General features: G+C 37.7%; 1 protein-coding gene across 1 annotated transcript in view; it reads right to left on the bottom strand.

Annotated features, from left to right (window-relative positions):
• The window catches only part of USH2A (usherin), a 701,438-nt gene that overhangs the window by 309,486 nt on the left and 366,714 nt on the right, over window positions 1-25,238 (bottom strand). Inside the window, exon 35 of the mRNA XM_045876094.2 lies at window positions 4,358-4,509. Coding sequence (XP_045732050.2) covers window positions 4,358-4,509 — 152 coding nt within the window. The remainder of the gene's footprint in view (window positions 1-4,357; window positions 4,510-25,238) is intronic.

Genomic DNA, 25,238 nt, shown 5'->3' with positions numbered 1-25,238 from the left:
CTCATAACTGGCTTAAATTTGTTAACTAATCACCACATACTCATAAGCATCCTCGTAAATGTTCGACCTTTTTTTTATTTTTTATTTTTTTTTATTTTTATTTTTTAAAGATTTTATTTATTTATTTGAAAGAGACAGAGATAGTGAGAGCAGGAACACAAGCAGGGGGACTGGGAGAGGGGGAAGCAGGCTTCCCGCAGAGCAGGGAGCCCAATGCAGAGCCCGATCCCAGGACCCTGGGACCATGACCTGAGCCGAAGGCAGACGCTTAACGACTGAGCCACCCAGGCGCCCCGAATGTTCGACCTTTTAAGATGTATGGAATATGTTGATAATTTTGACCTTCTTCTTAAAGCACAGGCTCATGCCTTACCAGAAGGTGATCAAACATGAAATCCTTAGGCAGGCAAATATTCTCAATTATGAAACCTTCATTTCTTAGGGCAAATGCACTTTCCCAATTACGAAAATAAATGTGAAAAAGACAGAGTGTTAATTTTTAATAAGTATGGGGTCACGACATGTTTTATTTTCATCTGAGAAAGGCTATGGGGTTCTGTAGATCTGTAACTCCTACTCATTTTTTTTAGTCTAATAACTATGTACCAAAAAATGATAAACTTGACTAGAAAAAATATCAATTCATCATTTTAATATTTCATAACAATGCAATTGGTTTCATTATGTCTATGTATATAATTCAAACTATTGCAAATAAAATGATTTTGAAGTGTACCAAATAAAATGAGATTCAAAAAGTTGAAGAATTAAGGGCAATTCCAGATAATTATATTAATATCCTCAAATATCTGGTTAATTCAAAGTGATATATTTTAAAAATTTCCATCAGTATCTGGATAAAATACCTCAGTTTTTACTCTACATGAAATTTGGCAACTGTACTATTTTGCTTCAACTCAGTCTTTAAAAAAAAAATTACCTCTTTGTTTATCTATCTTGCCTTAAGAAGAATGTTAGGGAATAGGCATTCTGGAAGGCTGGCTTTTACCTGGAAACCTCTCCTGACACAGAAAAAAATTTCTTGAGAATAAATGAGCCATGAAAATATAAACATTTTAATAAAATTTTTATCCTTAATAAAACTCTTATCATGTACCAGAAATCCTTTTGTGAATATTTCACTGAAAATTTTACATCAATCCTGTTTAAAGTGAGCATTATGTTCTTTTTTTTTTTTTTTAAAGATTTTATTTATTTATTTGACAGAGACACAGCGAGAGAGGGAACACAAGCAGGGGGAGTGGGAGAGGGAGAAGCAGACTCCCCGTTGAGCAGGGAGCCCGACGCGGGACTCGATCCCGGGACTCCAGGATCATGACCTGAGCCGAAGGCAGTCGTTTAACCAACTGAGCCACACAGGCGCCCCCATTATTTTCCTTTTGTTAAGAGTTGAAAAATCTGAGGCTTAGTAGGGTAAATATGTTTGCCAATGAGGCACAAGGAATAATAGCAGGCTTAGAGTAGATTTCCCATTTAGGATTTTCTTGACAGTTGCATATGGGCATGGAGATTTAGATGTCTTAAATAACAAATTTGCTTCTTTGTAAAAAACAAATGTGAAAAGGTGAGTATGTGTATATGTGTGTTTAGGTGTGATTATGTGTATGAACATGCCATCACTAAGAAACCAAAGCAGCTTTTAACCATATCCCATGGCAGTGACATATAGTTTCACATTTCATCCTTAAGAGGGTCCTTGGAGAATTGAATCCAATGAATGTTCAAAGGCCAGACACAGTCATAAAATTCCCAATCTTAGACTCCACCGGTATTATCTAACATTAGCTAAGTGGAAAAAAAACAAACGAAAGCAAAGTGATTATCCTATGGATAAATTCAATGCTTCTTATTATAGCAAGACAAAATGTGAAGGGTTTCTCTCTAGTATAATTCAACAATATAATTGAAAGCAAGAATAGCTTTTAAAAAGTTATTCTCTGTTGCATTTTCTGTTAATTTTTCATTATTTCCAACATTTATAAAACTTCAATTACTGGATTAAATTTGACAATGCATATTAGCTTCTTAAAATTAGGATCAAAGACATTATAAATTGTTTTCAATGTTGAAATTTCTTTAAAAGCCAAATACGTTGTGTAATTGGATGAGAACTAAACAAACTACAAAAAAATCTTTTTTTCAGATGGGTACAGAGTAATTCTTTCCGAATCACAAGTAACAGGTAATAAACTTGGTCAGGCTAAAAACAAAACATACTGAGCTAACACTACATTAAAATGGCAAAAATGTGGAATATATGTATGCATTTTTATTTTTAAAATATTCTGTTTTATCAAATTTGTCCTTTTTACTGTTTTATCCCCTTTATTATTTGAGCTTGCCAATTTTGAGGGTGAACCAAAACCACATTCAGGAACAGAGCATATTTATCACAAAAAATCATAGAATAGTATTTCCCTGCATGCATGTAAAAGAATGATACCAAATATGTGAAAGATGTAAAATAAACAGGTTTCTCTTTCCCAAAACCAAGAATTATCATCCAAAAATGTTGTTAGGTGAACAAAAAAATCGACTCACAAAAAATTTATTTTTCAATTTCTGCCAGCAAAAGATTTAAAACCGAAATCATGAATTTTTTGCTTCAGTCAAACTCTTTTTGTAACATTGGCTTTAGATGAAGAATACCCTTAAGTGATGTGTGTGTCTGAATCTGGACTATCCTTCATGATTGTGATAGATATCCAGGGAGGTTTAGAATATTCAGATATGTAATCTCTTAAGGGCACAATGTGTACTCTAATTGGCACAAAAATATTTTAGAAACCAATTGAAGACCGTAGGTTTTAACTTCTTGGCAGCATATACTTGACTTGTTCTAAATAAAGACATTGTTGTTCAATCCCAGTGATTAAAGATGGGTCATTGACTTGGGAAAAGCATTTGCATTCTGAGCACAAGATAAAGAAAAGTACCAAGGGGAGAAAATAACCGTGCTTTACGTCGGGACCAAGTCTAGAATGTACGAGACCATGGCAGAGCAGGTTTTACAATCCAATTCTGTTTTCTCTCTTCCCGTCAGGGCACCGTGGCATTTGATTTCTTAAGGTTAACATCGCCGACTATCTTATCTACACAGTACACAGATCAATAACCGTGTCCCCCTTGTTTAAAGTTGCCAGAACATCAAGAGATGGTGTGGGAGCCAATTTAGTAGCCAGAACCACAATGTGCAGTTTATATTTTTGAAAGAGTCTAGGTTTCAAGCTCATGTGAAGTGTTCTCGGGTTTCTTTCTCTCTTCTTTTGAATGGAGAAGAAAAGCTGGGCTGTTGCCATTCCTGCTTTTAAGAGTAAGTAACCATCAGAGGGTCTGAGCTATAAAATACTTAATGGCAGTAAAGACTACAGATCAGCCCCACCAATAGATGATGTTAGCAGCTTGGAAAGCAACCAACCTCTGAAATGAAATGGAAGGTGTGATCAAAAATAAGGAAGCAAAAATGAAACTGTAGAGCTGTTTTCCAAGGTAATATTTATATGATACACTCTCCAATGAAGACAGAGTGCATTAAAATGATAGAGCATTAGCAAACATTGCCAAAAAATATCTAAGAGTAATGAGCATTTCCCTTAAAAGAAGCGAAATCTAATTAAGAAAAATGCAGAAAAATAAAATCTGATGTTTTGAAACTAAAGAATGCCATGCTGGTCTATGACAATTATGCACTATTGAGTCTGAAAAATTATATTAAAGAATAAAAAGCATGATTTGTCAATCTTTTAACAGCTAATGAAATACAGATATACCTATAGATTTCTGAAATGTGGATATCAAAAGCTAATATCTGTGCAATTTTAAATACTGTTCTTGTGAAACTGTATCACCCTGATGATATAAATCTATTTTGTTCTGTTAGATGAGGCAAGCTTAACCTTCTAATTGACCGATCTTCTTGCTGGGCAGCTGGGTTGCCATACTGTGGCAGTCATGGACTTTCAATTGTTTTCACTTTTTAATCATAAACTTACTCAGTTGTTGAGCCCATTATTAGAAACAAAAACATCCACTTTAAATAAATATGTAACTAAACTAAACAAAATCGTATGTACTTCTGCTCAACCAGCCAAATTACCTTGAAAAATTTCAGTGAAATATAAATTCTGTCCTTTACTAGATCTATGTACAATCTTGAAATTTATGTTGAACATAAACTCTTACTAAGTCTTAAATAAAATTTTATAAAAAGAAAATCTCCCATCCTGCTTGAAAGCCTAGCTGTGCAGAGAGTGAGTCACCACCATTTACTTCTTCCTTGATATTCACTGTCATCTGACATCAAATACATTCCCAGAATGTAAATGCACATACTCACCAGTGGGCCCAGAGCACAACCTTTGGCCGTGCATGCTTGGACTCTGAAGGAATGTAAGCTCCAAGGAGCAAATCCATAAGCATGACAGCTGAGTTCTGAGGAATTGTGAATTAATATACCATCCAGATATAGTCCATAGCTTGTGATAACACCTAGGAAGATAATAGTGGACCTTTAGCATGACAACCAGACAACAGCAAAGAATGTCTTAAGAAAGCAAACACTTCTTGATGTGATTTCTAATTTCATGGAATTACTGAATCACAGTATCTGGTATTTTCCCTGGTCTAAACCCTGTCTCTTTCCAAAGGATAAAACAGGCATTAAACTCTTAAATATCAAACTGTTAAGCTAATTAGTATAGAGGCAGAAATAGAACCCAAGAGTCCCATTATGGGACTCTTCCTGTTACATCATGTTAACTACTATCATTTGTGTTCCAGATCAAACATGAATAAATTAAGTATATTTATAATTTGTATTGCATTCTAAAATGATATCCTTGATAGATGTGCTCTAGAAGTCAAATGATCTTATTTGTTAGTGCATTATACGTTACTCAGGATGTGTCAGACACTGTTCTAAGTACCTGTTGTGTGTGAACTCCTTTTTAACCCTCTCCTAGCAGCACCACCAGAATAGAGGCAGTATTATTATCATTATTTTATAGATGAGGAAATTCAGGCAAGACAGGTAGGTAACTTGCTTGAAATCACATAGCTGGCCAGTGCTGGAGTCAGGATTTGGACCTAGGAGGTCCGGGTCCAGAACCCATTTTCTCAACTGCAATATTATATAACCTAACCATAAACACCTTGCACAAATTGCACAAAGTACATTCATGAGACACTCATGAATGCGTTAGAGAAACTATGATTTACTAGTTTTAATGATCAACTAAAATTTATTTCAGAAGGAAGGTTATGTGTCTTTTTATGAAATCAACTAGGAGAGATATGAGAAATTAAATAGTTGTTGAATATGATCATTTGAATTTGCAATCAAAATATTTTCATTAAAAGGAAGTTAGGGATCTATGTTCTCTGGAATTACAGAATACCTAAACTGATCAAGCATTGAGAAATAAAACTTTGCCTATATGCTAAATTGGAACTTCTTTCAAAGTAAAATTAATTTCACAGTGGCTGTTTAATTGCCTCTCTGTAGGATCCCCAAGGCAATCATGACTCTTCCTCACTTGTGTATTTCTAGAGCTTAGCACCATGCCTAAAACATAGTAGGTACTTAATATATATTGATTGAATGAATAAATTAATGAACACACAGCAGAGTAAAAATATCAGCATCCAAACTAGAGGGAAAATGTAAGGCTACAGGAAAAAGAGATAACTTGCTACCTGAAATATGAAAAGAGACTTGGTAAAAAGATATTAAAAAATAGCTCAGAGAGAGATTTGGAGAAGGAATGAGTTTTGAAACAGACTCTAGCAAAGTCAAGGTTGTCAAGGAATTCAGCTGGCTTCCAAGAGGCCTGACTCTTAGCCTGGGAACTCCAAATTTGGTCTCATTAGTGTCCTGAAGGAAGGTCAAACCCTCACCCATCATTGCATTAGGGATAACATTCCTGATAGGACCATGACATCAGGAGTGTCCCTTCCTCCTAGGAGGAAATTGCTCAGTTCCAGAACCTGCTCACAATGTTTGGCAGCACCATCATCTGCAAACTTATAGAATGCTGCACTCATTGTCAGGATATCCTTTACAACACTGCTTTGGATTTAAAAACCAGTTTATAGCAAAACAAGTAGGGTGTGAGTTACCGCCATAAGAGTTACTCATTTTATGATATACCTCATCAACCCATAGCCTAAGAGACTGCTGGAACAGCCTCCTGAAGCTCCCATTATGGCCCAGGCTGGGTGATAACACCTGTGGATTTAGGGGTTCCTACAGGATGCTTCCCCTGATTTGAGCTAGGGGTCAGTATTTGATGCTGGCTTTTCTGTAGTGAGAAATGTGGAAATGGGAATCAAGAGAAGGTAGTCAGAGTGTTTCCTCTTACTATTACACTTAATAACCTACATAAAATATTTTTGCTTTCTCTAGCCACAAAGAGGAATACTTATGTTGTGGGCTGCAAGCAAGGTACCACTAAATTAGAAACAATATTACCTGGCAATTTGGGATCCTCATGCAACTATATCAACAGGTAAGAGAAAGGTTACTGTTTGGAAGAGAAATTGGCTTCCTCCTGCATGCTGACAGTAAGCACATACACCCTTCAGTAATGAAAGTTTGGGTTACCTTACTAGGTCAAAAATCCCAAATAGATGAGCTACTGGCTGAGGGCAAATAAATACTGACTGTGGCCTTAAACTAGTTATGGAAATGAGAATTATAGGTGTTATTTCATGCTTTATTTCTTTCATATTACATAAAGATTTGTTTATAATAACTAATTTTCTCTCCTCCTTTTCCCTACTGATTTATATAAAGAAAGTTAGTGGGTATTAATTTTATCTTAGCTTTTAAGTTACAGGATATCTAAGTAGGTTGTGTCTAAACTCAAGGGGAATGAACCCAGATGTGAATACAATGACAGAGGGTAAGAGTTTCATTGTACAAAGCACAGTAGGATGTTAGGTGGAAGCGTGCAGTGATTATTGCTGGTCATGGAAAGTAATGGAAGGAAGAAGCATGGGCATGGGTGCTGAATAATCTGGTTATTCATCCAATTCATCTACCCACAGCCCCACATCCACACGTCTATAGTCTGGTCTGTGCGCTGGGCTTAAAAGCCCATCCTCTATATTTGCAGCCCTCTGGCTTGATGGCTCCCTCTTGGATTTCACCAATAGGAAACACTGCAAGGTGGGCAGAAACAGGAAGACAGAAAATGTCCAATTTTTAGCTCCAGAAGCCGAGGCTTTTGCTGACTGTTGAGGTCAGCAGAGGGACAAAGCAGCTGTGGCCTCAAGCAGTCCCAGCAGCAGAAATGCCTCTTCTGCGTTTCCAGCCTCTTCAGTACTGGACTCTGGGTGGCCCGTTAGCACGGTCTGGGGCACTGCTTCTTGATGGTTGAAGCATTACATCAGCAAATCCGGCAGCTAGCAGCAGCCGAGGCCGACTCAGAAGCCAAAGACCAGGGAAGTTAGCAGCTCTCTGACAATCACCTTTTTTGTTTCTGCAGCCCTTCCAACACATTTGTAACCAACCCCTTATATTAAATATAGTCTGTCCTATATTCCTAGCACATTTTCTGTTTCATTAGTTAGATCCTGGTCAGTACATCCTTTAGGATTAAAGCTGTTCTTAATCTCAGGAAACAAACTGAGGGTTGCTGGAGTGGTGGGGGGTGGGAGGGATGGGGTGGCTGGGTAATAGACATTGGGGAGGGTATGTGCTATGGTGAGCGCTGTGAATTGTGTAAGACTGTTGAATCACAGACCTGTACCTCTGAAACAAATAATACATTATATGTTAAAAAAAAAAAAAAAAAGAAGATAGTAGGAAGGGAAAAATGAAGGGGAGGAAATCAGAGGGGGAGAGGAACCATGAGAGACTATGGACTCTGAGAAACAAACTGAGGGTTCTAGAGGGGAGGGGGTGGGGGAGGGGTTAGCCTGGTGATGGGTATTAAAGAGGGCGGGTATTGAATAGAGCACTGGGTGTTATATGCAAACAATGAATCATGGAACACTACATCAAAAACTAATGATGTAATGTATGGTGATTAAAATAACATAATACAAAAAATAAAAGTAAAAAAAGCTGTTTATATTTGAATGAGCTAATATTTTTTTATAAGATTTTATTTATTTATTTGACAGAAAGAGAGACAGCGAGAGAGGGAACACAAGCAGGGGGAGAGAGGGAGAAGCAGGCTTCCCGCTGAGCAGGGAGCCCAATGCAGGGCTCGATCCATGGACCCTGGGATCATGACCTGAGCCAAAGGCAGACGCTTAACGACTGAGCCACTCAGGCGTCCCAAGCTAATACTTTTTATTTATTTATTTTTTAACTAATACTTTTTAAATAAAGCTACTGCTCTATCTTATTTTCCTTGATGAGGATAACTTTGTATAGCTTATCTTTTAAGAGCAGGTCTATTTCCCACATTTCCAAATTTGGGGGTAAGAGTATTTTACTGTCATATAGCCCTTTGGCTACACAAAAAAAGTACAGCTGCCAACTTTCTCCTTTATTCTAGTAAGACCATCTCTGATAGCTCTGAGAATACTTATAGTAAGTATTCAGTTTAATGCCATTTAATACTCAACACACAAAAGCACAGATGAATTAAAACTAAGAAATGAAAGATATATAGTGTAAAACTAAATAGTCACAGGAAATTTAAGAGACGAAAAAGGATAAAATCACAGTCATAATCATGATAAAAAATCGTGATGTGCCAGGCACTCTACTAAGCAATCATGTAATCCTCACCAAAAAAAAAAAAAAAAAATCTTATGTGCAAATAATGTGTTGGAGAAGCTCTTAAAGAAATTGTAAGACCCTCAAAATGCTATCTACTTGACCTGCTTTTCAACAATGACATAGGAAGTACCCAAATCAATATTTCCGTTTTCTTACATAATTGGGGAACAGAGAATTTCTTTTATGCTAGGATTATGTGCATAATATCTCATTTATCTGACATATTGGGAAATGACATATTTCATAGAAGTTAATTTTCATTATAACTAAATCTCATTCCTTAAGTACAAACTTTAAGAATTTTAACCATTTTTAAAGGAAATCTTTCTAGAAAGGACTCCACAGTACTCACCTGTCTTCCCACACAGATTATAATGAATATAATTGAATCATCTTGTGATGACTCAAGCCGTGCGTTATGGAGGTCAAAGACTATATTCTCTAATTCAGTAATACCCTCAGGGACTGATGAGATCTAGGATACTTGCCCAGGTTTTATCCATCACATCACTCAGCGACTATACTTAATCCATTCTTATGTCTGCTTTTTGAGTTCTCCTTCCTCCCCCAGTGACAGTCTCTCAAAAGTTTCTTCTTTGTTTTGTCTACCTGACTTTAGCAAGTCAACCCCTAGCAAGCGATGCTAAGAAACTAGATAACCATGACATCCAGAACTATGGATAAAGAAATAATAGACAGTTACTACAAGAAGGGCTTAGAGTAAGATGAGTACACGGCAAATGAGCTGAGAATAAAATTAAGTGAGATTTGTGACAGTTAATTCAACTGCTCAGAAACTTTTTAGTATCTAGGATGCATCTGAACGGAAAGGTGGGTGAAACTGAAGCCCAGCTTTCATGTGGGTGAGATCGCACACATGCATGCATGCGCACGTACATACAGAGTACCCCAGCATTCTGTAGGTAACCACTATTTGACGGCACTTGTAGGAAGTGCTAAAAGATCAATTATAGACCTAAATTGTAGAATCCAAGTGTACACTGGGTAAGTGTTGTCTAACTTTAAATCATATTGGACACTCTCTTCTCCCTCCCCCACCATACCAACTCCACTGAGTCATGTAGACTGTACATTCCCAACTGATCTTCACCCATCACCATACTCATGGCCACCTAGTCCGTTCTGCCATCACCTCATATCTGAGAATAATAGCCACCTACATGTTTTGATGCATTATTCATGTTTTCATACAATTTATTCTTCACACTGCAGACAGAGGGCCATTTTTCAAAACCCATATCTGAACATGACACACGCAATCAGTGATCAGTCAGACCTTCACTGAGTACTAGCAAGATGAGAGTTCCCCACCCCAGGATCGGGAAGCTGGGGTCAATGTGAGCACGTTGTGAGGGTGGAACAGACTCGTGATGTTGATCTCTCTGGGTTTCTGCCCTTAGGTCCAGGTCTCACCAGGTAATCACCAGATCTCAAAGTGGGCCAAAGTGGGATACCATCGTGGTTTAGAGCTGGTGCCTACATTTGCCACAAAAAGGAGCCTGAGACAAGAGCAGGTATTTCCTTTGATCTGGTTTGGGCAAGGCCATTAGCTGTATAATCCAAGTTAAGGACATACAGTCAAACTTCCTGGTAAATTGGTGGACAATAAGAGATACTATTTGAAAGTAACAATCCATTTCTTACCAAGATATGCAGGCAGATGTCATAACTTTTCATTAACAGACTTTTTAATGTAAATAAAATTAGTATTATATGAAATATTGTACAATTCAGTTCCAAAAACATACATTTAGTAAATAACAAGTCTAAAATATGTATTAAGACAACAATTTGCATTGACCTCAGATTCCCAAAGTGTGTAACAAAAACTAAAGAATTTCCAGTCGACATTTTAAGTGAAGCCTAAGGAGGCACTTTCCTTCTTTGAGTAGACTACAGGACATGTATGAATAGGCTTAAAAAAAAGTAAAATGCGAAGTTCTTAAAATGCTGTGTAAGTATTTTTGAAATTTTAAAACACTTTATTATTAAAAAATGTACTGAACACTCACATTGAGCCAGATGATAGGCAATATGTTTGATATGAATTATTTCCATTAACTTTAACAACATCAAGAAATAAGAAGTGTTATTTGCCTTGTTACAGAGTTAGGGGAACGGACTCTTAGAGAGGCTAAGCTATTTCCCAAGGTCATACAAATAAATATCAACTCAGGCTTGGAACCTGGCAATCTCATCCCCCTACCACCACCGCTCCTCTTATTCATCTCCAGCCTAAATTGCTCTGCTAAAATATTTAGGAATTCCACTCAAATTAAGAACTGATGAACACATTCTAACCCTACAAGCAATTACGTTGAGCATAACAAAAAGCTTAACATATATTTATTGGAAGTCAATTCCTGAAAGGTACTTTGGGGATAGAAAGAATAAGAAATAATATCTGTCTTTGTGGAAGTAAGAAAAGGGTTAAACACAGGTCTAATTAAACAATTCAAGAGTTAAATAAAAGTGATAAGCACCACAAAAAATTCATGCCCAACAAATGGTACAGACATACAGGAGCTTCTAGCAGGGGGCAATCACTCTGGCTAAAGTGAGTCCTAAAAGCTTTTTAGAGCAGCCAGGGCTTCTGTACAAAGCAGCTGGGTCTTCCATAAAAGGCAAAATGTGAAAAGGCCATGTCTCAGGAAGACGTTCCTGGTGGGGAAATGACATTTACCAATGCCTGGAAGCAAGAAAATGCAAGGTAGAGTAAAGACATCCAGAATAGATCCATATTCTGTTGTTATTGTTGTAACTGGTGAAAGCCTAATAGAAAATAAGCCTTCAAAAGGAGGTTCAGGGGTGCCTGGGTGGCTCAGTCGTTAAGCGTCTGCCTTCGGCTCAGGTCATGATCCCAGGGTCCTGGGATCGAGCCCCGCATCGGGCTCCCTGCTCGGTGGGGAGCCTGCTTCTCCCTCTCCCACTCCCCCTGCTTGTGTTCCCTCTCTCACTGTGTCTCTCTCTGTCAAATAAATAATTTTTTTTTTTTTTTTTAAAGGAGGTTCAGACCTTGAATGCCACTCCAATGGTTGGGGATTTTATGATGCACAGGAGAACCATGGACATTTTTGTGTATTGATCAGGGCAAAATAAACATTATATTTAGAAGAATTAATCTAGAGTCACACATGCAATAGACTGGAGTAGGGAAGACCATGGAGGTAGGGAGAAGGGCACCTGAAAGTATCAAAAGGAAAAAAATAATTTTTAAAGCCACCTTTTCCTGACTATATAGTAACGAGTTGTGACTGAGGGAGGGATGTGGGAATGCCACATTGCAGCAGTAGTATGGAATTCTAAGACAGAAATACCTTTAACTGTTTTATATACTTTCTCTTCCTTAATAAAACTGATTTATGATGCTTAGGGCTGACGTGTGTTAGAGCACAGTATGGTGTCATGGGTCACTAGTCAGGCAAGAGAAGGGTCTATCCACCTTAGTCAGAGATGGTCTGTGAGGGTAGACATGAAAGACTCCTAAAAGCCTGCTACCAAAGAACTAACTTACCTCTCTACTACAGGTTTCAAAGGGGACTGTTTTTCAATTGGGGGATTAAAAAAAATAGTCACACCCCTGTGTTGCATCTTGACTGTATCAGTGTCAAAATCATAGTTGTGATCCTGTACTATAGTTTTGAAAGCAGCTGGGAGAGCTGGGCAAAAAGTCAATGAGATCCCTCTTTCTTACAACTGCATGTGAATTTTGTATCTATCCCAACATGTAACATTTCATTAAAATGCGAAACAAATACTGTTATGTAGGAAAGCATGCAAGGTAAGAACAGGCAAATGCTTGAAAGTCAGAGGACGTTTATGCTGAAAAATTAACAACACTATTCGTGTTTTAGATCAGGTACCATTCAATCCTCAGGAAAAACCCTTGAAGTCAAAAAAAGTTTCAGTTTCCCTTTCAGATGAGAAAAACAAGTTTGGGAAAGACTGAATAGCACAGCCAATACCAGACAGCTAGAAAGTGTCAGAGCTATGGGTTGGTGTAACATGCAGAAACATTCAGATACAACAGCGCATAGAACATTACCCTCTCCAACTTCTGTGCACCTATTTTTTCTATGTTTTTAAAATTATGTGATAAAACATAACATAGAAAAGTACATAAAACATGTTATATCTTAAAGATGAACGAAAAAGCGAAAAGCCATGTAACTATCACCAAGGTTAAAAAATAAAATATTGCCAGCGCCCCACAAATCTCCAGCACACCCCATGAATCTTCTATATGTCCTCCCTCATTTCAACTCTTTCTCTTCCTCACAGACAACCGTGTTGACTTTTAAAGAATGATTTCCTTGCTTTTCTACTTAGAAATGCATCCGTAAACAATGTAATTAAGTTTGGTATATTTTTAAATTTTGTATTAATAGAATCATATAATATACAGTTTGGAGGGCACCTGGGTGGCTCAATCAGTTGGGCATCAAACTCTTGATCTCAGCTGGGGTCTTGATCTCGGGCTCATGGGTTTAGTCCCCGCGTTGGGCTCCACGCTGGGCGTGGAGCCTACTTAAATAAAAGATATGCATGTATTTTTGCATCTTTTCTTGTTCACCATAATAAGCATGAGTCCTATCTGTCCCATTGAGGGTAGTCATACTTCACTCATTTCCATTGCTGTATCGGATTCCTGCACAGCACAATTCATTCATTCTATTGTTGACATTGGGATTGTTTCAACGTTCTGTCTCTTACATCACTGTATCTGTTATCATTTTTGTACATGTGTCCTGAGGGAGACGTGAAGTTTCCTAGTGCATAGATCCTGGAGTGGAATTGTTGGGATATATTCAATTTTGCTAGACAACACCCAACTATTTTTCAAAGTGCATCAATTCCCATGACGACCGATGCATGTGAGTTCTCATTGTTCCATATCCTCAAAAAGACCTTGTATAGTCACAGTTTTAAACTGTGCCAGTATTATATGTGGTAAAATGGTATCTTGTTTTGGTATTATTTTTTATTTCCAGCTTATGAAAGAGGTTGAGCACATGTCCTTATGTTCACCAGCCATTTACTTTTCGTTCTTTCGTGAAATGCTTTTTCAGATCTTTCCCCAGTTCATTAGTATTATTATAACAATATCTGTAAATATATTATCATTGACAAAGTGTGTAAGAAAATAATGAATGAAGTAAAGAGTTTGGGGTTAATTTCTTCTAAGCTTAAGATCATATATTTTAAATTTTTTATCAAAATATAGTTGACAGGTATGTTATATTAGTTTCAATTGTACAATATAATGATACAACAATTCTGTAGATTATTATCCAATGCTCACCATAAGTGTAGCTACCATCTCTCACTATACAATGCTATTACAATTATTATTGGCTATATTCCCTCTCCAGTTTATTACTGATTCCTAAGAATATTTTATATTTTCCAAATACTCCTCTTCTGACAGTTATTTTATGTTATAAATATTATTATTAATTTTTAAAGATTTTATTTATTCATTTGAGCCACAGAGATACAGATAGAAAGAGAGAGCATGAGCAGGGGGAGAGGCAGACGGAGAGGGAGAAGCAGGCTCACTGCTGAGTCAGGAGCCCAATGTGGGGCTCGATCCCAGGACCCTGGGATCATGACCTGAGCTGAAGGCAGATGATGGAGCCACCCAGGTGCTCCTGTGTTATAAATATTATGTCTCACTCTATTATTTATCTCTTCGGGTACTTCATTTATACCACATTTTGATGAAAGAAGAGTTCTTAATTTTAGTCACCCTTTTATCATTTTGAATTTACCTAACTATCTCTATTAATCCTATTTGCCCAAATGCCTCCTTTGTCTGATATTAAAATAGCTACAACAACTTTCTTTTCTTCTTTTATCCTTTCCTTGCAATCTTTTGGTTTGCTTTTGTTTGAGAAGAAAAGGGTTGACAGCTAGTTCAGGGGTCTGCTAGTCAGTCTTGAGGACTCCTGACCACACGCCTTTAAAACTTGGTCAGGAAGCTCACATTTTCTAAGCTTTTGTTTCCTTACCCATAAAGTGGGGGTCATATTCCTTTCCCTGGTGGCCCGACAGAGTTAATGTGAAAATCAAATGAGTAAGCATATATGCAAGTACCTTAAGAATTAAGTGTGATCTACTATTCAACATAGTATTAGAAGTCCTAGCCACAGCAATCAGACAACAAAAAGAAATCAAAGGCATCCAAATCAGCAAAGAAGAAGTCAAATGCTCACTCTTTGCAGGTGATATGATACTTTATGTGGAAAACCCAAAAGATCCCACCCCAAAACTGCTAGAACTCATACAGGAATTCAGTAAAGTGGCAGGATATAAAATCAATGCACAGAAATCAGTGGCATTCCTATACACCAACAACAAGACAGAAGAAAGAGAAATTAAGGAGTTGATCCCATTTACAATTGCACCCAAAACAATAAGATACCTAGGAATAAGTCTAACCAAAGAGGCAAAGGATCTGTACTCAGAAAACTATAAAATACTCATGAAGGAAATTGAGGAAGACACAAAGAAATGGAAAAATGTTCCATGCTCATGGATTGGAAGAACAAATATTGTGAAGATGTCAATGCTACCCAGAGCAATCTATACATTCAATGCAATCCCCATCAAAATACCATCCACTTTTTTCAAAGAAATGGAACAAATAATCCTAAAATTTGTATGAAATCAGAAAAGACTCCAAATAGCCAGAGGAATGTTGAAAAAGAAAAACAAAGTTGGCAGCATCACAATTCTGGACTTCCAGCTCTATTACAAAGCTGTCATCATCAAGACAGTATGGTACTGGCACAAAAACAGACACATAGCTCAATGGAACAGAAAAGAGAGCCCAGAAATGGACCCTCAACTCTATGGTCAACTCATCTTTGACAAAGCAGGAAAGAATGTCCAATGGCAAAAAGACAGTCTCTTCAACAAATGGTGTTGGGAAAATTGGATAGCCACATGCAGAAGAATGAAACTGGACCATTTCCTTACACCACACACAAAAATAGACTCCAAATGGTTGAAAGACATCAATGTGAGATAGGAGTCCATCAAAATCCTAAAGGAGAACACAGGCGGCAACCTCTTCGAGCTCAGCCGCAGCAACTTCTTCCTAGAAACATCACCAAAGGCAAGGGAAGCAAGGGCAAAAATGAACTATTGGGAGGGACTTCATCAAGATAAAAAGCTTTTGCACAGGAAAAGAAACAGTCAACAAAACCAAAAGACAACTGAGAGAATGGGAGAAGATATTTGCAAATGACATATCAGATAAAGGGCTAGTATCCAAAATCTATAAAGAACTTATTAAACTCAACTCCCAAAGAACAAATGATGCAATCAAGAAATGCGCAGAAGACATGAACAGACATTTTTCCAAAGAAGACATCCAAATGGCCAACAGACACATGAAAAAGTGCTCAACATCGCTCGGCATCAGGGAAATCCAAATCAAAACCTCAATGAGATACCACCTCACACCAGTCAGAATGGCTAAAATTAACAAGTCAGGAAATGACAGATGTTGGTGGGACTGTGGAGAAAGGGGAACGCTCCTACACTGTTGGTGGGAATGCAAGCTGGTGCAGCCACTCTGGAAAACAGTATGGAAGTTCCTCAAAAAGTTGAAAATAGAGCTACCCTATGATCCAGCAATTGCACTACTGGGTATTTACCCCAAAGATGCAAATGTAGGGATCCGAAGGGGTACATGCACCCTGATGTTTATAGCAGCAATGTCCACAATAGCCAAACTGTGGAAAGAGCCAAGATGTCCATCAACAGAAGAATGGATAAAGAAGATGTGGTATATATATATACAATGGAATATTATGCAGCCATCAAAAGGAATGAAATCTTGCCATTTGCAACGACGTGGATGGAACTGCAGGGTATTATGCTGAGCAAAATAAGTCAATCAGAGAAAGACATGTATCATATGACCTCACTGATATGAGGAATTCTTAATCTCAGGAAACAAACTGAGGGTTGTTGGAGTGGTGGGGGGTGGGAGGGATGGGGTGGCTGGGTGATAGACATTGGGGAGGGTATGTGCTATGGTGAGCGCTGTGAATTATGTAAGACTGCTGAATCACAGACCTGTACCTCTGAAACAAATAATACATTATGTGTTAAAAAAAAGAAGAAGATAGCAGGAGGGGAAGAATGGGGAGGGGGAATCGGGGGGAGGGAGACGAAACATGAGAGACTATGGACTCTGAGAAACAAACTGAGGGTTCTAGAGGGGAGGGGAGTGGGGGATGGGTTAGCCTGGTGATGGGTATTAAAGAGGGCACGTTCTGCATGGAGCACTGGGTGTTATGCACAAACAATGAATCATGGAACACTACATCAAAAACTAATGATGTAATGTATGGTGATTAACATAACATAATAAAGATGTCTTGGGAAAAAAAAAAGAAATAAGTGTGATGCCTGTAAGATGAATGAACTTAGAGTTGTCCCTTCCTTCCAGGGTAAATTAAAACCTTATTTGCTGTGGGAATCTTGCCTTAGACTCTCTCTTCCTATGCTGATCTATGTCTTGTACTGCACATCTCTTGTAAAAAATAACCTGCCCAACTCTCAGAGGCATATTGTAGATAGGTCTGTATCCCCTACTGGTATGCTATCTGTTATCACCCAGCAGTTTCTTATGGGTGTGCTAACTCTTTAACACTCCTCTCTACCCCAATCAAGTCCAGAGAGCACAGTGTGAAAAACAAAACAAAACAAAACAAGTACTTACCAAGTGCTGTAAAATACTTTTTGAAAAAAAATCTGCTGGGTTTAGTGGATTTGGTTTTTGGTAGTTATCTGATTCCTCAGTAAATATTTATGGAGTACCTACTATGTGCCGGACATTGTGTTCCAAGCTGGGAATACCCAGAACAGTCCTGGTTCCTGCATTCATAAAACTTTCAATCTAAGTGAGAAGATGGACTAAGTGGATTATGTGTGTGTAAAGATTATTAAACGAGAACCAGATGGAAAAGAAGAAAAAATGGTAGTGGCGGGGGAGGCAGATGTTAATCTAATCTAGGTGGGTTAGGATATTAAATTTATCTGGGAAACTCATGTTTAAGATGAACTTGGCTCTTGGACCTACTTCATCAAGAGGAACAATGTCACAAATCATTAACTGACTAATTATAACAAATAAATATTTCATAATAATTAATAAAAAGCTTTCAATGAGGTATCAATGAGTTGATTACTATTTAAAAATTAAATATCACAGACATACTGGATAAACAATCTTCATCTAGAACTTTTGAACACTGTCCTCCTTATTTGCTTTTAAAATGTCTAGAGCGCCAAAACAAAGTTTAACTAAATGGAATTTTTGTTTACTTATTTACTCTTGCTATTCCCAGAATGAATTTTACATTTATCTCTACATCTAGTCCCCAAATTCTGTGTGCTAAGTGTGGATGATACAAGATTTAAAAATCAGTTAAGGACTCAGCGGAAACTTGATGGCAACTCAAACTCATTTACAAAGCTATGGGCAGAGTTAAGGGAAGGCACCAGGTGGTAATAATGCATCCCCAGCTAGTCATAGTCAGGCCTCCTAGGAGACCATGCTAACTAGTTAAGTAAGAGCCCATAAACATTCTCAAATTTGCAAGCGAAGGGATGAGAACAGATTTGGGAACCTGGACAAAGAGCGGGGGTTATAGGAAAGGGCCATTGGATGGGAGCTGCAGCTTTTGGTGGAGGAATACCGCCCTGAAGCCCAGAGCTCAGCAGACAGGGAACAAATGCTTTAAATTCTGAGATTTCGTTCTCCTCCCACACTCCCATCTCTTGCTGCTGTTACCTCTCATGGACAAGCCAAAAGGAAGCCAGAGGGAAAGAGAGCAAGCTCACTGACACTGTGAGTAAAGGTCAGCCTTGTAGGATACAGGACTGAATGGAAGAGCAAAGAGTAGCTCCAGACAGGCCAAAAAATACATACATCTAACATAAAAAATTTACAGTAATGCATTATGTTGCACTGTTTTGTACTTTCTGTGCTTTTCTCTTATTCTCTTGTGCTAATAATCGGTAAGCTAGCTATAACAAAATGAAACAGTATAATGCTGTCTGGTAAGAGGGATCAGGTTCTTTAATCTAGTTCTACAAATTCAGTTCTTCAGTGGATAATCCACAAAATGGATATTTAATTCCCATTGGCTCTCCAGGGTAAGCAGTTTCAAGTTTATCACCTTTCTCTTTCCATAATGGTAGAATTTTTAAGGTGTTTAATTTTCACAGGGAAGCTGAATCATAATTGTCCATAAAGCACATCCACTGGGATATATATCTTTGTGCCTCTTCGTCATGTTCTGTCAAATTGTGTTTCCTAAGGTGTTCAATAGGTTGTCATCTATAACCAAGGAAATTCAATACAAGTACAAAACAATGTGAATTTAATACAAGATATCTCTATTTACACTGGAGAATTCTGTTTACTGTAAGAATTAAACAACAATGCTTTAGTGTGTCATAAAAATAACATGTATAGTGAATATAGATGCTCCAAACATATTTGTTTGTTTTTTTTTCCAGTACAGCATGGCAATATGAATATCAACTGTGGGTTTTCCCCCAAGGTCCAGATGATGATTGAATGTGGCAGGTATCTCCCAGTGTGAATACTTGATCCTTCAATTAAAAAGGAAAAGAGAGAACAGTTTTCACATTGTGGAATAATGCCTTATTACTGTTATGCTCTCCTAAAAATGGATTCAATGGAATCTAAAAAAGATTGTGCTTGGGAAATTCTACCTGACAAACTGATTGGAGGTGTTTCATAAAAGTTACACAAGGTTTGCTCAAAACTGTCAAGCAGTTTTCCTAAGTGATTCACTGAATTCTATAATCCATTTCTCCTATTAAAACTGAGCCTTTTCAGGAAAGAAAATAGAATTGCATTTTGGCTGTTTAAAAATAAAGTTAGTTCAAAATAAAAAGTATGAAAAATAGTTATTTCTTCAAAACCAGAGAAAAATCAGAACAGAGATCTTAAGAATTTTGAATACTGTCACTGAGAATGATGAATCAAACAAGTCAAAGCATCTAAAAAAAAATTTTTATGTGGCTAGATGGAATCCTGAATTATGAGCTTTTCTACAAAATGTAGAGGCAAAACAGTACAGTGAATAAAATCATGAATTTTTTGTGTCATCCACACCCTGCTTTGTATTACATTCCTACTTAACTAGTTGTTTTTAGCAATTAATACTTATAAATCTGAGTTTCCACAGCTGAATGTTAGAATAACAATACCCATTTCATGGCTAGTTGTGAGGATTAAAGTGCCTGGTACATAGTTCTAAGCTGTAGCTATTCCTACAACTATTACCATCAGTGTTGGTAGGAAATCAAATACTTCTTTCTTTGTATGGGTGAATCACATAGTATTTACACACACACCTTCACGTATATATACTATAAAAGTCTATTTCTTTCTTAATCATCTCTTAATGTGAAGGATGACATATACAGAATGTGTATAGAACTTCTGTAGTTAATTATTTCTCTACCACCCATTTCTGAAATCATATATATGCTTAAAAACTGAACTAAATGGGGATGCTGGGTGGCTCAGTCAGTTGAGCATCCAACTCTTGGTTTTGGCTCAGGTCATGATCTCAGGGTCATGAGATCGAGCCCCATGTCTAGCTCCATGCTCAGTGTGGAGTCTACTTGAGACTCTCTCTCCCTCTGCCCCTCCCCCTGTGCTTGCGCTCTCTCTCTCAAATAAATAAATAAAATCTTTGAAAAACCTGAACTAAATGTTCTTTCAATAATGTCCTATTGTCTTCATGGTACTATGTGTAAGTCTGCAAAAATAATCGACTTCCTAACTTCTTTCTGTTCCTATAGACAGTTGCCACTGTCTTGGTACATATCCGCATATAAATTCTCAAAAAGCCAGCCCAGTACAAAAGGCTGCATTAGGAAAATATTTTCATAGGTTCCTTAAGTACTCATTCTTTTCTCAAGAAGTCCCTGGGACCCTGTCTAATGGGTACCCAGCTCTCCTTCTCCTGTGCTCATCTTGACATTACCTAATCTTGATGGCAGGAACAATCTACCCTTTCACACAGAGGCATGCAAAGCAGATCCAGTTTCACACACTCTCTTTAGAATCTCAACGAATCACTAGGCTGAGAAAATCTTTTTTTTTTTTTTAAGATTTTATTTATTTGACAGAGAGAGACACAGCGAGAGAGGGAACACAAGCAGGGGGAGTGGGAGAGGGAGAAGCAGGCTTCCCGCTGAGCAGGGAGCCCGATGCGGGGCTCTATCCCAGGACCCTGGGATCATGACCTGAGCCGAAGGCAGACGCTTAACGACTGAGCCACCCAGGCACCCCTAGGCTGAGAAAATCTTATACCAAGCAACTGGGCCTTTGAGCCTTCAGCAGGCCAAGAGGGAGATGCCTTTCTGCTGGCTTTGAAATCATTTCAAATTATATTATGTAATTATAAAACGTGCTGTAAATGTGCATTTGCATGTACTGTGTAATTGCATATGCATATACTTTTCACATCCACACAATAACTATGTTATCATTGTCCCTATCATCAGCAAACATTAATTCCGTCAACAGCTATTTAATACCCATCTACCCATGACTGGCACCTTCCCAGTTGCTGGCACTAGAACTGTGATCAAGGCCACATAGGACAAGTCACATCCCTGTCCTTGTGTGGGTCACAATCTAACAGGGAAACTGTTCTAGTAAATTTACTTAAGTAAGATAGTGGATAGTTACAAGCAATTGTGAATATTAATAAAGGATAAGAATTTCATATTCTATATTTCTAGTTACTGTTTTTTTCTTTTTAAACATTCTAATTACTTTCAAATGTCATTACACGTTATGCTAGGTAATGAGGAATAAGTTTGGTAAAGTCAGTATTGATGCTGATTTTAGCAAGGGGGACTTCAAGTGTGAGGAAAAAACATATTTACAGATTCTAAGGCCTAGGCTTCTGAAAGGGAATATGGCTCATGAGAATTTGGAACCTCTCAAAAGCATTATTCTAATTATGCAATTGTAATCTTCACAACACAGGTCACAAATTTATTAGACAGTAATCCTTTGTGCCCCTTCTCACTGATGGCTGATGATATGACAAAGGAAAGGTCCAGGTGCTATACAATAAAGGGTTCTTACCTTCCTAAAAGTAGCTCCCATTCAGGTTTTAAAATCCTGCCTGAAATAGCAGCCTGCGGAGAACGCCTTTGCCAGAGGGAATGTGGATGCCAAGCGCTCTGATTAGAGAAAGAGCTGGAGTGTCACACCACCATTTTTGCAGGTAAGTGAAGCAAGGGACTAGAATTCGGTAGGACACATTTGAAGGAAAGAAAGCCTTAGGTGTGAATCAAGTGATAAAGACCGAGTACTTACAGACTACTTGGTAGAAGGCAATTAACAGCATGTAGCATTATAATAGCAAAATCATGGAAACATAAATATCCACTGATAAAACATGGGTCTCATAAGCTGTGGTTTTATTCAGTGGGACGCCACTGCCTTTTGAAACATTGAAGCTGGGCTCTGTCTGCTTAACTGCCATGGAAAAATGTCTCCACCACACTAAGTGAGAAAAACAAGTTACACAAGACAGAATGATCTCACTCTGGTTTAACAAATGTATATTTTATGTATCTATCTTTAAGTGATTATTAATTGAAACTTTTGTTTGTTTAAACTAACACAGCCCTTAACCTTTTCTTCTTCTGGTTTAAAAGTTTACTGCATTTTATTATATCCTCTCTACATCATATTTTTTAAATTGTGGTAAAAAAACACATAACCTAAAACTTACCATCATAACTATTTTTCTATGTGTAGTACAGATTGTTAACTAAATGCACATTGCTGTATAACAGATCTCTAGAACCCTTTCATGTTGCAAAATTGAAACTATATTCCTTGAACAGCAACTCTCCATTCCCCCTCCGAACCCCCTGCCAGATTCTAGTTTCTGTTTCTATGTGGAATCATGGAGTGTTTGTCTTTTTCTGACTGGTTTCTTTTAGTTAACATAATGTCCTCAAGGTTTATCCATGTTGTAGCATGTGATAATTTCTTTTTTTAAGGCAGAATAGTATTCCATTGTGTGTATGTATGTATATATATATGTATATATATAAACAAATGGGTATTTGTTTATCCATTCATCCATCTGTGGACATCTGAGTCTCTTCTAATTCTTGGCTAATGTGAATGATGCTACAGTGACTGTGGGTGTGCAAGTATCTCTTCAAGATCCTGCTTTCAATTCTTTTGGATAAATACCCAGAAGTGGGATTGTTGGAGCATAGTAATTCTACTTTTAATTTTTTGAGGAATTTTCCATACTAGTTCCCATAATGGCTGCCCCATTTTATGTTCCCACCAATAGCCCAACGGTTCTAATTTCTTGACTTCCTTGCCAACATTTGTTATTTTCTGTGCATTTATTTTTTTCTTTTGGTAGTGCTAATCAGCAAAGTTTTAACTGAGCATCTATTATGTGGGTCAGGCACTATTCTTAGAACTGCTGGTAGAGCACAGAACAAAAAGTTCCAGGACAGGAAAAATTCTCAGAGCACATGAGGCATGTCCTGAAGCAAAGAGCAAGCTTCCCAGCACAAGCTGTGAAGTAGAGCAGGTTGGGAGACAAAGAAGAAAATGGCAATCAGAAGGACAAGATGCCATTCTCTTAGCCACTGGGTCAGGATATCACAAGATTCTGATGAGTAGAAAGTGACTGTTTAAATCAGAATCATTTATGAAAAGCAGAGAGTCTGTTTCCTAAGCCATGCTGTCTAAAGGTGACCATTTGCTTGATAGGCAAGAACTAGACATTTATATCAGAACCTTTTATATCTCTCATATTTTGTCACATATGGACATATATTTTGGAAATATACATACTACTTATTACTGAAAGTGTGTTTATTGTTTCTCCATATTTTTTTCCATGTTAATAATCCTGATCCCAGCATGTGCAAAACCATGCAAAAAGCATCTGTTTCACAACATGACAGTCTAAATGCCTATGTATCTCTGGACCTGCCACACCTAATGGAGACCCAGAGGGATGACACTTCCACATCCCATAGGGTTCCTCAGGGAACTTCTTCTCCATACATTTGGCACCTTATTCATATCTCTACCTTGTGATTATTTGTTCCCCTAAGGAATCCTAATATCCTTAAGATCAGGGATTAGGCAAATTCATCTTGGTATCATCAGAATGATGGCACCTAGCAGTAGGTCATCAAAAAATAGACTTTGAATGAACCAATTCAGATTTTTGCAGGGTATGAGGAAGCTCTTGAAGTTATCTGGGTGAAAAATATCAGTGACCTTCCTTAGGGGAGTGCAGTTGAGGGTCATGTGGTAAGACAAGTCAGGAGTGAGCCAGGGTTGAAGTCAAGAATGCCACCCAGGTTTCTGGCTCCTGTGACTGGGTTGTGCTAATCAGGAAGAGGAGGAACACAGGAGAAAAGGCAGGTAGAGGGGCAGAGAACATGTGGAGAAATCAACTTGGATATGTTGAATGTAAAGGGTAATAAAAATCCAGGTGGAGGTTTCCTGATCTCAGGGTCCTGGGATTGAGCCCCAAGTTGGGTTCCCTGCTCAGCAAGGAGTCTGCTTCTCCCTCTCCCTCTGCTCCTCTCTGGCTTGTGCTCTCGCTCTCTCTCAAATAAGTAAATAAAATCTTAAAAAAAAAAAAAAGAGGCCCACATTTAGTTCTGAGGAATGAGTTAGATTTCCACAGTAAAGATGGAAAGAAAATAGGGGTTGTCAATGCCAATTTTATAATCAAGAGAACTGGGGCTCATGGAATTTAGTCTATCTTCCGAAGTAACACACTACTACACAGCAGAGATAATATTTGTCTCTAGGCCTATTTGACTCCACACCCACGTCTTGCAACCCTACAGTAAGCCATAAGTATTCTAGAAAGGAACATGTGTTACAAGGCTCTGTAAATGCAGGTTGAGTCATAAGTTGGGAGTGACCTGAATACCAGACTAAAGAATTTGGATTTTATTCTTTAGTTTTTTAGGGGGAAGTATGGGGGCTTTAAAAACAAATAGAGGAACAAGGTGTTTTCCAACAATCAGATTTTCCCTCTCCAGATGCTAGACAATAAAAATCAAACACTGGAAAATTTGGGGCAAGTGAAGAGAGAAGTAGGTGGTGTGAAAGTTGCTATTTTCTTTTTAAATGAACACTATTACTTTTTAAATATCTAACCATTGCCCCACAATAAAAATTTTGAAAATTCTGATGTGATTAAACACAAGACTTTAGAATACAATGAAAGTGTTTACACAAATCTCCAAAACCTCTCAAATTCTCTTTGGTTCAATGAATACATTTTAAAACTGCTTGCAAATGCACAAAACATAGTATGCAAGTATTCCCTGAAATGTAGAAAGTATTTCTCTTGTCCACCTAGGATTCTGAGTACAG

Source organism: Mirounga angustirostris, unplaced genomic scaffold, assembly GCF_029215605.1.
Source record: "Mirounga angustirostris isolate CCGP_5_RB_7025 unplaced genomic scaffold, mMirAng1.0.hap1 SCAF_6, whole genome shotgun sequence".
Lineage (NCBI taxonomy): Eukaryota > Metazoa > Chordata > Mammalia > Carnivora > Phocidae > Mirounga > Mirounga angustirostris.
This window is presented reverse-complemented; position numbering and strand designations above follow the sequence as displayed.